Source organism: Equus caballus, chromosome 2 (genome assembly GCF_041296265.1).
Source record: "Equus caballus isolate H_3958 breed thoroughbred chromosome 2, TB-T2T, whole genome shotgun sequence".
Lineage (NCBI taxonomy): Eukaryota > Metazoa > Chordata > Mammalia > Perissodactyla > Equidae > Equus > Equus caballus.
The window spans coordinates 77,427,920-77,443,388 of record NC_091685.1 but is presented as its reverse complement, the minus strand read 5'-3'; the positions used below and the strand labels follow the sequence as shown (position 1 = coordinate 77,443,388).

The following is a 15,469-nucleotide window of genomic DNA, read 5'->3' as shown; positions in this document are numbered from 1 at the left end:
TAAAAGCCATAGGGCGTTCACTCCCTAACTTTCATATCCCTCATTTTAGCAATAGATCCCCCTGCTCAGCTGTTTCAGCACCCAGGCTTTGAGTGACCCTAGCCCACTGAGTTTTCCCAGCTGATGCCCCAAACATCATGTGACAGAGACAAGCCATCACTGTTGTGCTCTCTCGATGTGCTGATCCGCTCAATCCATCAGCACAATATCTGAGTTGTTTTATTCCCCTGAGTTTTGTGAGGTCTGTTACATAATAAGATGACTATAATACCTGTTTATTCAATGATTCACTTTTTTTGGCTCAAGAATAAAATCAAAACAAAACAAAATTGTTCAAGTCTTTCTCATTGTAACTCTTTCACCCATGTCATCTTCTCTAGCTGACTTCTCTTTCCTGGCTAGCTTCTCCAAGAATAAGGTACATTTATTGTCTTCTCATTTGCTCCTCAAATAAGGCCCACCTGAGACTGCTTCTGCTCAGGACACCAATGGCCAAGGTCAGCAGATACAATTCAGACTTGACTTTATTCTTTCTGTTGCATTTGACTCTCTTGACCATCCTCTCCTCCTGGAATCTTCTTTTCCTTTGACTTTCCTAATTCTACACTTTAGGCTTTTCTTTCCTAACCGGCTGTTCCTCATTCTTCTCCCCCAGGATCTATGGTCTCCATCTACTTCTTAGGTGTTTTTTCTCCCTAGGATCCTGTTATATAAATGGGCCAGTGATGGCTTTTGTATACTAGCCTAAAATGGTCCCCATATTCCTTCTTCATGGCAGGCTAGGACTATTAGCACAAAGCCGGACAGCACCAAACTCAAATTCACTCACATCTAATTGCTTTAAATGTAGTCCAAATAAGTATATTTTTAGCCATTTAGAGCCTGCCTACTTTACATATCCTGAGAGACGGCACCCGTCACCTGCCAACCATAGATAAGACAAATGCTGTAGCCACAGCAGACACCAAACCACTGCTTTCCTTCAGAGCTCTCTGATCCAAGTCTCTCCACCGTGCTGCTGAGTTATGTCACCTAGACAGGTAAGCTACCTCTCTATTTTCTCCTTCTCCCCTGAGAGTCCCCTTGTCCTACCCCCCTTCTGTGTGGCAGCTCCACACTGTTGTCACTGGAAGCTCTCGCTGGGAGAGTTCCCTGTCATGCAACCTGGTCCAAGACCACCAGAATGAAGCTCACGTGTCCTGCTTTTTGTACTCCTGTCTCTTCCTTGCTCAGCCCTGAAATCCTCCAATTTACCAGAGATCTCATTCTTAACCTTCACCTTTTTTTCATTTTTAATGCATAATTAAACCCTCTGCCATCAATTGCATGATTGTATGCTCATAAGCCTAAATTTCTATGTCAATTACAGAACTCCCTCAGATTTCCTTGGCAAATATGCTTTTCAGCTGGTGGACCTAATCTCAATCAATGACATCATCTCTATCACTCAAGCCAGACCTAAGAATCGTCCCCAGTATTTCCCTCTTTCACACGCTCAAATTCGATTGGTCACAAATTCAATTGGTCCATTGGGAACCGATCACAGATTCTTGTTGATTTTACCCCCCTAAATATCTCTCAAATGTGTTCTTTCAGATCTACCAAGCTCTACTTATTTCTCTACTAAATGATCTCTCTGCCACCAGCTGCTTTCACAGCAGTCCAGTTATATCCTTCCCCAGCTTACATCATCTAGTCGCTCTCCAGATCCTTCAAGTAAAGTGCAAACAATGTTTTTTTTAACCGACATTTTCAGTATCATCCTCTACCACTTCCACTTCCCACACACTTTCGGTCATACTGAACTATCTGCACTTCTCTGAATGCTACACTCTCTCTCACCTTCATGCTATTCCCCCACTTATTTCCTATCCTCTCCATCTGCTGGTTTAACTCACCATATCCTCAAATTTCAGTTCAAGTACCTTCTCAACTCTGAAGCTCTCCCTTCTATCTCCCCAGCTCCCCAAACCCCTGCGTAGGCTGAGTCCGCATTCTTATTTATATTCCTACAACATTCCAAGTTTATTCTAACACAGAATTTATCCCACTATATTGCAATTAATTATTTATTTGGACAGATTGACAACTACACTGTGATCTCTGGAAGGCAGTGACACTTTTTTTCACTTGTTAAACTTAGAGCTTAGAATAATATCTGGCATATCATAAGATACTGAAAAGAGTTTTGTTGAAGAATTGAAGAACAAGAAATAGAGAGGATTACATAAATTGGGAACATCACATATGAAGCCCATTTGTTCAACTCAAACAATAAAAAAAATGTCTTGAGCAAAGTTGTGATGGATTATTATTTTTATACACACACATAATGCATGTATACATTTTAGACATGTATATGCTTACTACTATACTCCTCTTGATAATTCTCATATTTTTAGATTTTCTTACGTGTTGATTCTGCTTTCCCCATTAGGTGTAACCTTGAAAAATGTGCCCTACTGCCTTTGAAAATGTGTATAATGTCTAGTAAAGGAAATGTCTCATATCTTTTCTACCTGCTGAATAATATACTTTTAAAAGCTGAATTACCTGTGAGGATGATAAGAGTAAGAATACGGTAACACATGCACTTTTGAGGACCATATTATTCAATCATATCGACTTTTGATTCTGGGCTTATGCTTTGAACAGTTCTCTAAACATTGTTTTCAAAGACTATTCAAAACAAACCAACATACCAAAATTAAATAAATAAACTGTTCCTCTTTCATTTCCACTTAGCTATATTTAGACTTATAACCAGATTTAAAATATTAACCACGAAAAATTAGCTAAGAAATGGAAATTTACTTTAAACAAGCAATATTGGGGGGATACTTCCTGACAATACCACTTTTTGTGAGGAGTTTTAACGTACAAAAGGGAAGAATATGTGGCCTACATATGGATTTACATGGTAGAATATTTTGCCTCCAAAGGAATCCATGTTCTCTTCTTTTATATTTTTTTGCTGAAATTTTAAACATAATATAATGAGATAAAGAATGATTTGTTGATATGTATGACACTCACAACTTTTTAAAAGAATGAATCAAATATCACTATACAGTTATTAAAGCTGCAGGGAGGAGAATGTGCCAGTAATAATGGGAAGCTATCAACAGTATTTCTTTCTTCTCTTTTTTCTCTAATACGGAGGGGAGACAAACAATTTATGTGACTATTAAATTTTTCTGAAGATCAAAAAAGGTTCTTTTTCTACAAGTATGTCTGCCATGCATGCTTGTTAATGGCATAAAGTCATAGGTATTCAGAGCTGAAAGGAGGCTCCAGATCTGCCAGTCAAAACATTTCATTTTACAGACAAAGAAAGTGAAGACTAAAAAGATTAAGTGCTTTGCCTAAAGCCGCACCATTAATTTGGGATAAAATCTGGCTGCAATCCAGGTGTTCTAACAAGTGTCCATTATACACATACGTATGCGATATGTGATTGTATAACTATATCTGTGTGTATCACCTATGAGGGTATGCATTTTTAGCATGGAAAATTTACTTTAAAAAATGAAGTGTAGGGGCCGGCCCCGGGGCCGAGTGGTTAAGTTCCGGCGCTCTGCTTCGGCGGCCCAGGGTTTCGCCGGTTCGTATCCTGGGCGTGGACGTGGCACCGCTCATCAGGCCACATCGAGGCGGCATCCCACATGCTACCACTAGAAGTACCCACAACTAAAATATACAACTATATACTCGAGGGATTTGGGGAGAAAAAGCATAAAAAACAAAAAAGATTGGCAACAGTTGTTAGCTCAGGTGCCAATCTTTAAAGAAAAAAAAAGAACTGTACATTTTTTCTCTGAATCAGTCATTGCTTTATATTTAATGATTTAATCATTAGGGAATCAAAAGGAGAGAGAAAATTTTGCTAAAGTAGCACTGCGCTTGTCAGAAGAAGGTAATGAAATGCTTATAGCTCCCCCTTAGGACCTCAAACTTATCATTGAATTGTCTGGGAAAATAACTCTATGCACACAATACTTTGGTTTAACTATTTAAAAAAAAAATAGGTTTTGTTCCTTAAAAAAAGAATTTCATGTATCTCACAATTATAAGTTAGTTCCTTGTTTTAAGTCCTAAATATTGATTATATGACAAACTACTACTATTCCAAATAAATCAATGCAGCAAGGAACATCATAAAAATATTTTTGATGACACACAGAAATGGCCCTTTCCACATCTTTTAAAAATTAAGAATTTAAATTTACCACGATAGAAACACTGGATAAAGAAATGTTTACTCTTAATGAATATAACAAAAATTGTCACAGAAAAAAAAATACGTCAAATAAAATGATATTATTTTCTCTAGTTTATTTATCCTCACTGTTCCTATAATTAATATATCAAGATCACAAATCATTTGAGATTATATCAAAACACTTCAGTAGCTGTCCTTCACAAATGGTAGCTGTTATTAAAATGCAGCAATAACTTTGGCAAAAACAACAGGCATGTTGCTCAGAGAAACGTTACCCACGGCACTGTTTGGAGATTGTTTTATTATTCTAGAATTTGTCTTAGGAGCCTCTAGTGATTTTAACTTTCACCTTCGTAGATAGCGCTTTCTTTCATAACTGATAAAGAACCATAAGAAGTGGGAAATAGCCAGTTTAATTTTGTAACACACATAAAACCCAACTTAATTTCCCAAATGCGTATTTTATAAATACTGAGTAGGGACAGCACACAGAGCAGAGGCGGACATTACTATTTCTGTTACTAGGAGGAGGAGCCCTCCTGCCTCAGAGTTACTCCATAAAATAGGAACAAAATTACTCTTAGGTTCTACAAAGAGTGATGAAGATCGGTCTGGAATCTCTCCTGGGAAATTTGAAGATAAAAGCACACTTATTCTCATATCTCCCTCTTTGTGTAGCGTATTGTTGGAATTTTCAAATTGACAGTATCTTCAAAAAAAGGATTCTTAATAATTTTTGCCATGTATATCGAATGTGTACTTAAAGAAGAAATTCTGCCTGTCTTTTTGAGGCTTGCATGTATGTGTGAGGGGTGGGAAGAGAAACGCTGGCTTAATAAAAATTTTCATCTCCATGACATGCTGGCCTTTTATACTTAATACTCTAATAAAAAGTTACTTCAACCTAAAAGTTCATATTATCAAAAGAAAAAATAAATTTGTGGAAAAGAAAAAATGAAATTCATCTTGAATTTTAAATATCTGAAAGCCCGTACCATAGACTGGTTGTTTGGAAGACAATCGCAATGGGGTTCATTTGGAAGTCGTTTTAGAGCCAATGGTATTCCAAGTAGGTGTGTATTATAACTGTGCATGGGATGAAGGATAGAAATTTATGTGGCAATGTGTAGTACATTGACTGCACAGAGGTTGGAGTTAAGAAAGTCTAAGAACCAAGCTTTACTTTCTCTCTGGCAACCCCTTCTTGACACTCCCATCCCTGCCCTCACCCAGGCAGAATCCCATGGGCCTGCTCACATTGGCTATCTGTTAAGCTTTGGGAGAGAAGACACTACTATTCCAGAAGGAAAACAGAAAAGAATGAAATAGGAACTGGACTGACTTGAGGTATTTAAAAGCTCTTGGATGACTCTCCGGCAGATACAATGACAATCTATACAGACCACCTGAGGATCAAATGGTAAAATTCAGCAGAAAAAGGGCACAAGAAACTTTGTCTGACTTCTGGGATAACAGCTAATGTTTGCTGTCCCCAGAAATCAGATTGACAAATTGCACTGCCCCCAAAGGATACAGCTCTCTCCAGTTTACAGAGTGCCGGTCCCACAGAATTGCACTCATCACCGGACACACGAGGTTGTGACTGTCACTTAGTGTCCAGCTTGAAAGTGTGCAATAAATATACGCTTTCCCTGGCATGGCTATGGTCAAAGATATACGAACCCCTCCCCAATCTCTCTCTCTTTCTCTCTCTCACACACACACTCACTCACACAAACACACACACTACAAAGAAGCCTAAAGTACCTGCCAACTAATGACTAGCTAAAAGAAGGCAAACCTGCGCAATACATTTTTGGAAACACTGGGAATGGAAATCACGTTGAGGAGAAACAGGAGCACAAGTTTTGTTGTTTATTTTTTAACCTATGACAACTCTTTTTACCCCCTCATCTTTTCTCTCACTGAATATAGACTTGAGACGCGCTGATTCCATTTCACCCTCACTCCTGGGCTCCACGCCGCTGGCCATGCCCACCACTCCTGCTCCTTAGCACTGGGAAGAAATCCTTTTCGCCTTCGCGGTGCATCACCCCGGACTCTCTTGCATCCCCGACACGTTCAGGTCCATCTCTCTGCCTACACTTCTCCCTTCCTCCCTCCAAAGAAGGTGGAGAATAGAGCAGTCTTCGATTTTGGTGTTGTTTTTAATTCTTTTCCGAACAAAGAGAAAACCTGGGCTTTCAAGCTTGTTCTCAGGGAGTCTAAGCTCTTAGAGATACCCCCGTAGCCGCACACCAGCCCAAGCCTCCTCCGAGTTCTTCACGGGCTGGGGGCAGAGCGGGCAAAAATCCCACTGTCGAGTTAACTTGGCCTCTGCGGGGACCAGAGGCCGGGGAGACGGGGTGCCATCCCGGGGGCCTGCAGCTTCTCCCTAGGGTCCCCAACAGCAAGGCAGGGGCAGAGACGCTCCAGCCCCGGGCTTTGGGAGAGGCTGGTGCGGAGCAAGCGCTCTGGAGCAGGGGCTCGGGGGTCGCGGGAGCAGTCACGTGCTCCCGAGGCGCCTCTAAAACCCCCGCGGCTCCCCACCCCCTCCTCCCCGCCGCCAACTCCAGGTCCACCTCCTGCAGCTGCCGCCGCCCAGGCGAAAAAGCCACCGCACTCGGCCGCGTCCCCCGGAGCCGATGCGCCGGCAGCGGCCAGGGCACCCCGAGGTACTGGGATAGGACTCTCTCCGCCGATCCCCACTGCGCGGGGGTGGGCCCGCAGGGAGGGATCGTGGCCGATCCCGGCGCGGGCGGTGAGTCCGCGCGGGGCCCCGGGAGCCGCACTCCTGTCCCCTATCCCCGGGCGCTGTCCGTGCTCTCGAGAGGGTGGGGTGGGGAAGCCAAACTGGAAAAGTGGGGGTTTGAGTGGCGGATGAGGCAGTTGTTTGGCGTGAAGGGAGATGGGGGGAAGGGAGCGGGCAGCATCCTTTGGTGCGGGGCAGGTACTCACCCAGGGTGGAGCAGGCACAGGCCGAACCCGGGAGGAGAGTCCGGGATCCGCGTGGGAGCCTGGGCGCAAGGCGCTGGAATGGGGTAGGGGGGCTCGGGGAGGACGAAGCGCGCCCCCTTCGGCGGAGCGAGCCCCGGGTGCGCCAGGCTGGCGTCCGAGACTGGGGAACGGCTGCCCGCTGGGGGCCCTGGCCGGTGCTCGGCCGTGGCCGGGCTCCGGCGTGGGCCCGGGCGCAGTCCACCGGACGCCTCTCGGGCCATCCAGCTGCCGCGCCGTCCCGCAGCTGGCCGGAGAGCCGGAGGCAGCTGCGCCTCAGGGGCTACGCTCTTCTTTGGAAGGTGGCCTCATTTGACAAATGCGGGCAATAACACACGTCCATAAACCTCGAATTTCAGAAACAGGGAATTTCTATTTCCAAGTTTACCGACCTTTAGTTATCTTTTAAAGGAACGGAACCATCGTGTTGGATCGAAGCCAAGAGACTTTACAGTAGACTACGGAAATAGCTTAAGGTTCTTTCAACAAAATTTTGCAGCCCTATGCGATTTGAAATTGCGGATTTCTTAAGGGAAGAGAAACTCGGCACTTAGAATTGATGAGAAGGTGGCGCGTGCCTGTGTGTCTGCTGCAGAGCTGTATTTATCTTTCCAACTCAAATTTTGCCAGATTCTAGCTTTAAAAGTAAATCGTGGGAATATTTGAGAACGTGGAATCTTGCCATTGTTCCAGGATCACAACAGTTGATAGTTTTATCATTGCAAAAAAATTACATGTGTTTTATTCTTTTGTGTGATTGGCATCCTTTGTGAGAAGAAAGAAGTGCATTTTCATAAGGCAGGAAATTATCCTAACAAAGAAACCTTATTCAAATGTATAAGCTCAGTCTTTTAGTGTCCAGCTCCCTGCAGTTCCTCCTATTATTCTTTTTAAGGACTGTCTACTTAAAATACTGAAAATCTATTCAGAAAATTTCGTTTGTCTTGGTGTCAGATATAGATCAATTTTTTTTTTTTTAAAGATTTTATTTTTTCCTTTTTCTCCCCAAAGCCCCTCCAGTACATAGTTGTATATTCTTCGTTGTGGGTCCTTCTAGTTGTGGTATGTGGGACGCTGCCTCAGCGTGGTCTGATGAGCAGTGTCATGTCCACGCCCAGGATTCGAACCAACGAAACACTGGACCGCCTGCAGCGGAGCGCGCGAACTTAACCACTCGGCCACGGGGCCAGCCCCAGATATAGATCAATTTTTATAAGAAAGTTGCAATATAAGGAAATTACAATGCTTTTACAAAGACCTTACCTTTAATTTAAAGTCGCCACAGTTTGACCAAGAACTTTTATTTTTTCCACTTTTTCTGGGAATTCTGATTGTGGGAGATAAAACGATGCAAAAGAAAAGAAGGGAATCTGTTAATAGGCACAACATGGGTTTCACAGAATCGGTATCGGATTTCTTGTCAAATAATATTTCATATTTAAAACATTCTTTCTGGTTATATATCATAATTTCTCTAATAATCTGAGATGAAGTAAAGTGTATGAAATTACTATTATGTATAAAATATTTATGTTGTATAAAATAGTGCAGCATCCATTATAACACTTGTTGAAAAGCAGAGAATTATTCAACAGATTTACATTCCCATTATAGGTTTGCTTATTGTGCTTTTCAGGAAAAAGGAAGTGAAGACATAAGTTTAGGAAAGAAATCCTTTGTGCTTTTTTTCTTGCATTTTAAGGTAGTTTCTCTACCTTAATTTTTCAATTTAGAAAACAGAAGACAAATCTTATTGGGTAGAATTTTCCTAATGTTTAAAATATCTTCTAGCTATAAGGAGGCACTTTCATCCCCACCCAACCCATTTGCAGTATCTGTTATTTAGTTGTGAGAGATCATTCATTGGAGCAGAGATTCATGGAATGCTCATTTTGTGCAGAGCACGATATTGGGTGTTAGGTGTCTATATGTTTGCAGTAGATGGGGTGGGGTGAGGTAGAGGGAAAAGAGATTGACTATGTAGTCACACCAAAATAAAATGAATAAATGAATCTTAGAACAGAGAAAAAGCATGTGAAAAAATGATAATTTATCAATCTATCAATAGGTACAAATTAGTATCCATTATATTCAGCAACAGGGCAAGTGTCCAGGCTCTAATGAAAAGAGCACATCACTGGCAGTCAGGAGAATGCCAATCATTTATTCATACATCATCCATTTAGGGCCTTTTATATCTCTGGCACTTGCAGTCTGCAGTTACTCACTGTGTAACCTTGAATTAATCTCTCATAGAATATTCCTCACATAGCACATTTTATTGGTTATCTCTATGCCCCCAGAGCCTAGCAGAGTACCTAACATATTAGGTTTCAATAAATACTAGTTGAATGAATAAAGAAAAGAACAACTCATCTTTCTTAGCTATTCATTAATGAGAAGGGTCTCCCCTCTTTAAAATTATATATAAATTAGTGGTTTTTAGGGAGGGAAAGAAATGTTGCTCTGTTTTTCCTATGTCTGATGAATATTCAGGATGGCATTTCTTTCACTTTCTTACTAATGATACAGTAGATTTTATAATTTAATGAATTCAATATTTTATGTGCATATATTATAATAGAAAAGTTTTAGTGACAAACTGTGAAATCTGATGTACTTTTTCATTTAAATAAAAACATGTTGTAAATATTTTTTATTTTAGTTTTATGTTGCTTATGTGATAGCCTTTATCAATGAAGATAATCTAATTTAAAAATTTAAAGTGCTAAACTATCACATTTGTCTTGTCAACTTAAAAAGTAAATTTGCCTATTTTATCTCCAAATGAGTTTATTCGGGAATAGCCAAAAGAAGTTCAATTCAGGATGTTCATACTTCGACAAACCATAAGCAAATCCAGAAAAGAAAGAAGGGGGGAGTTACTTTTATAGAGGAAAAGAGGGAGTAGGGAGGGGCTGTTCTAAAGGAAAGTACTTTGGGAGAAAGTACCAGTTCAGGGCACAAAGGCTTCTCATTAGCTGAGCTGCACCATTGCTCTTTGGCTGGGCTGTTGCCAGGTGGGGAGAGAAGTCTTCCCTCAGTAGAAAAGTAGTTTTACTTCCTGTCCAAGATGCAAGCTTCCCTCTTTTCCTGTTTGGCATAATTGACACGTGTGATAGGGCATGGGAGCTCCCCCTATTAGTTAATGTTTCTTTTATTAGTTTCCACAGTCTGTGTGGGTATCTCTTCATTTCATTTTGGGCCCTTTGGAAACTTGTCTAATTTCAGTGGTTCCAATGTATATGTATATATAAATAGACATACACATTATATATTCCAATATATATGGATATGTGTATATATGTATATGTCTGTTTACTCAGACATATACATATATATACATACATACACACATAGTGATACTCTATCCTGAATTTGCCCATAGTTCCAGGATGATTAATTTCTATTATTTTAAAGCTGGGAAAATTAAACTACTTTTCTAAAATGATTAGTAACAAATATTTATTTAGCATCCACTATGTACAACATACTCTATTAGGCACCATTATTACCATGAAAAGAATTAAGACATCTTCCCTTATCTCCATTAGAGTCCACTGGAGAGGACTGACCACATACATTGGAGGCAATCTGAGATTTAGACTCAAAACCACATTGTTTCTATTACCACAAATTGTGCTGCATTTCCTCTTCAAAAAGTTCTGTACGGTAATGTTTTACTCCAAATGAGTGTCATCCTAGAGTTCCATGCCCCAAGAAAGCACAAAGTCCTTGTAAGATCAACTATCCAATGTCTCTCTTGTCCTTGCCTTTGTAGCAGAAATGGCAATCGGTAATTACTGATCTACAACAGAAAAGGATACTTTGAAGAAAGTAAGTCAAAAGAAGAATAGCTAAGCAGGGTCACAGTAATGAATGGCCTGGGCACGTTGTAAATATAAATGGGATCATGAACAAGCTGCACGGAGCCAGGTGGCCATCAGAACTCAGGAAATCAGGCAGAAAGGCCAGGCAAGGCTGCTTTGATTAGAAGCTCACTGACCTATCCAGGGAAGTTGCAGGGGAGCCATTGACTAGTAATATGATGAATAAGATGATCCAGTAGGCCACATGAGTCACTTGTACAAGTTATGCTTTCTAACTTGAGATGCTATCAACGTAAACTGTTGGTTAAGGTCTAAGAAAGAATGAATGAGATGCTGAGCTTTTTGAATTAATTTATCTTTAAAGGGATGAAATTAGCTTCCAGAAAGTAATTCCATTAACAAAGAATCAGTTGTAGAAGTGTGAAAAACTTAAACTTTCAGATTTTCTCATAGCACGATGATGTCTGTATCATCCTGTTTGAAACTTACTGTGCATAAAACTGAAGTTAAAGTTATTTATAATGAATGTATGTATACAATAGGATTTCCTGTTTGGAAATTTATTGGACCACGACCTATAAGTCCCTTATAAATTGAAGATAATAGTATTTACTATTAATTTAAATATATATTTTTTTATAGTTTTAAGTCTAATTACCCAACTATAGATCTAGAAATAGGTAGATAAATATATATTGCTCTTAGTGAAAATGCTTTTTTAAGCTACATATGTATCAAGATCTCTATAGCAATGTGTATTCATAAGAATTAACTATTGCTGTGCTGGTAATTCTGTAAGAAATTCTTACTAAAAAGGTGACAGGGATTACTTTTTTAAAGAGGAGAAGGGATTCCTTTTGCCTCATTGAAATTTAGGCGTTTTTGTGCTTCATGAGATGGTACTGTCAAATTTCTAATATGTAGAGGTAAATAAGTAATACCATTGTGTTATTAATAATATTATGTTATTAATTTCCTTTGAAATAAGAAAACTTATTATGGGGTGTTATATTAGTATCACTTCTACCTTTATTTATTTATTTTAAAGATTTTATTTTTTCCTTTTTCTCCCCAAAGCCCCCCGGTACATAGTTGTATATTCTTCGTTGTGGGTCCTTCTAGTTGTGGTATGTGGGACGCTGCCTCAGCGTGGTTTGATGAGCAGTGCCATGTCCGCGCCCAGGATTCGAACTGATGAAATACTGGGCCGCCTGCAACAGAGCACGTGAATTTAACCACTCGGCCACGGGGCCAGCCCCTACCTTTAATCTTAAGATACAATATTTTCCTTAAACAATGTGAGTACATTGAATCTTTTTTAAGCTGAGATCTATTTTCAGTTTTTTTTTTTAAGGAAGATTAGCCCTGAGCTAACTACTGCCAATCCTCCTCTTTTTGCTGAGGAAGACTGGGCCTGAGCTAACATCCATGCCCATCTTCCTCTACTTTATACGTGGGATGCCTACCACAGCATGGCTTTTGCCAACCAGTGCCGTGTCCGCACCTGGGATCTGAACCTGTGAACCCCAGGCCGCCGAGAAGTGGAACATGTGAACTTAACCCCTGCACCACCGGGCTGGCCCCTCAGTTTTTAAGTTAAAAAATAAACAGGTAAATTTTGTTGATCATGGAATGATTTTGCCGTCCAGCATTACATTCACATACTCATACAGCTTGATAAACTGAGTGCCTATTATATACATTTAGGTCCTGGGATAGTGTTTCTCCCCTTGAGAGGCTTAACTTTGAACACTGCGTGAACTGGATAGTATTTAGAATACTAGGTTTTTGTTGAATTTTTCATTTTCTTATCAATATTTTTTTAACACCTGCAATGGTGAAGTTACTGTGTCCTGTATTGTGGTAGATACCATGGTGAATGAGGGACAGTTTCTGCTTTTGCCGTTACATTTAAATTGATAAGGCAGACGGGTATGCGTTGTCATTGCAGTGCAAAGCAGACTGTGACATGTAGCATCAGATCACTATAAACAGAAGAGTATGGGCTTCTGAAGAGGAGCTTGCATCCGGCAGAATAGACAAAGGAATAGTTTAGGACAGGTGACTTTTAAGTTAGGCCTGATTCAAGTAGGAAAGGAAGGAATGTTTAAGGCAAGATTAAGCGACTATACCATGTATCAGGTACCTTGACTAGAAAATAACATTAATGAGCTATTGTAAATTAGGTATCTTGAAGTTCTTATGTACATTTACCTTTTCCGTCCCTTATGTTATTTCCTACACAAATTTAACAGAAGTTAACACACCGTAGAAATGATAGACTTAAACTTACTGTAATTGTTATTGGCTGATACTTGCACTCCACTTGGAACCAATTAAAACCTCAGGAAAGGGGCTGGCCCATGCCGAGTGGTTAAAGTTCCGTGTGCTCCACTTCGGCGGCCTGGGGTTTGCAGATCCTGGGTGTGGACCTTCTCCACTCGTCAGCCGTGCTGTGGAGGCATCCCACATACAAAGTAGAGGAAGACTGGCACAGATGATAGCTCAGGGCTAATCCTTCTCAAGTGAAAAAAAGAGGAGGATTGGCAATGGATGTTAGCTCAGGGCGAGCCTTCCTCACACACACACACACACACACGCACGCACACGAAAAATCACTACACTCTCTTCAGAGATTAATAAGGTAATGGGAGCAAATTGTCAAATTTAGTTTCCCTCTCCGTGGATTAAATTATAGTAGTCATGTAATTTTTTTCAAGTTGTTAACTAATGTCTTTTTATTCCAAGCAGGATTATAATATGGATTTAGAGCTCAAGGACTATTACAACAAGACTCTTGCCACAGAGAACAGTACTGCTGCCACTCGGAATGCTGATTTCCCGGTCTGGGATGACTATAAAAGCAGCGTAGATGACTTGCAGTATTTTCTGATTGGACTCTATACATTTGTAAGTCTTCTTGGTTTTATGGGAAATCTACTTATTTTAATGGCTCTGATGAGAAAGCGTAATCAGAAGACTACAGTAAACTTCCTCATAGGAAATTTGGCCTTCTCTGATATCTTGGTCGTGCTGTTTTGCTCACCTTTCACACTGACCTCTGTCTTGCTGGATCAGTGGATGTTTGGCAGAGTCATGTGTCATATTATGCCTTTCCTTCAATGCGTGTCAGTTCTGGTTTCAACTTTAATTTTAATATCAATTGCCATTGTCAGGTATCATATGATCAAACATCCTATATCTAATAATTTAACAGCAAACCATGGCTACTTCCTGATAGCTACTGTCTGGACACTAGGTTTTGCGATTTGCTCTCCCCTTCCAGTGTTTCACAGTCTTGTGGAACTTCAGGAAACATTTGGCTCCGCATTGCTTAGCAGCAGGTATTTATGTGTTGAGTCGTGGCCGTCTGATTCATACAGAATTGCTTTTACTATCTCTTTATTGCTTGTTCAGTATATTCTGCCCTTAGTTTGTCTAACTGTAAGTCATACCAGTGTCTGCAGGAGTGTAAGCTGTGGATTGTCCAACAAAGAAAACAAACTAGAAGAAAATGAGATGATCAACTTAACTCTTCATCCATCCAAAAAGAGGGGGCCTCAGGAGAAACTCTCTAACAGCCAGAAATGGAGCTACTCATTCATCAGAAAACACAGAAGAAGATACAGCAAGAAGACAGCATGCGTGTTACCTGCTCCAGCAAGACCTCTTCAAGAGAATCATTCAAGAACACTTCCAGAAAACTTTGGCTCTGTGAAAACTCAGCTCTCTTCATCCAGTAAGTTCATACCAGGGGTCCCCACCTGCTTTGAAATGAAACCTGAAGAAAATTCAGATGGTCATGAAATGAGAGTAAACCGTTCTATCATGAGAATAAAAAAGAGATCTCGAAGTGTTTTCTATAGACTGACCATATTGATATTAGTGTTTGCTGTCAGCTGGATGCCACTACACCTTTTCCATGTGGTAACTGATTTTAATGATAACCTTATTTCAAACAGGCATTTCAAGTTGGTGTATTGCATTTGTCATTTGTTAGGCATGATGTCCTGTTGTCTTAATCCAATATTATATGGATTTCTTAATAATGGGATCAAAGCTGATTTAATGTCTCTTATACACTGTCTTCATATGTCATAATTCTCATTGTTAACCAAGGAAAGAAAAAATGGGATCATTTAAAAATATATTTATGATAACTATGTATGTATAATAAACAAATTTTGTTAACATATGGAATTTAATTTATGTAAGCGTTCTGGATTTGAATGTCAGTTCATGATATATGGAAGATAATTTTAGTGTGTTATAATACAAAGAATTCATTTGGTTGTATTAAGTCAGTGTCAATCCAACCTGTAAGGTTAATTTAAAAAGTAGTTATATTACCTTTCATTTCATCTTGTCTTGTAAACAAATGAATTATAATTTTTTGTTTAAAATAAAAGCTATGCCTAACCAA

At 40.0% G+C, this 15,469-nt stretch overlaps 2 protein-coding genes across 5 annotated transcripts in view; one reads left to right on the top strand and one right to left on the bottom strand.

Annotated features, from left to right (window-relative positions):
• NPY1R (neuropeptide Y receptor Y1) overlaps positions 1-8,282 on the bottom strand; it is a 21,079-nt gene extending 12,797 nt beyond the window's left edge. Inside the window, exon 1 of the mRNA XM_070257339.1 lies at positions 7,181-8,282. The gene's annotated coding sequence lies outside the window, so the exon portion shown is untranslated. The remainder of the gene's footprint in view (positions 1-7,180) is intronic.
• NPY5R (neuropeptide Y receptor Y5) lies at positions 6,393-15,469 on the top strand. 4 transcript variants are annotated; one of them, XM_005607648.4, is made up of 2 exons: positions 6,393-6,897; positions 13,798-15,469. In XM_005607648.4, the coding sequence occupies exons 1-2, from the start codon at positions 6,868-6,870 to the stop codon at positions 15,145-15,147; spliced, it is 1,380 nt and encodes a 459-aa protein (XP_005607705.1). In that variant the 5' UTR covers positions 6,393-6,867; the 3' UTR covers positions 15,148-15,469. The 4 variants fall into 4 exon arrangements, with proteins under 4 accessions (XP_005607705.1, XP_070101901.1, XP_070101902.1 ...); XM_070245800.1 differs by having other exon boundaries at positions 6,620-6,897; positions 13,795-15,469; XM_070245801.1 differs by having other exon boundaries at positions 6,830-6,983.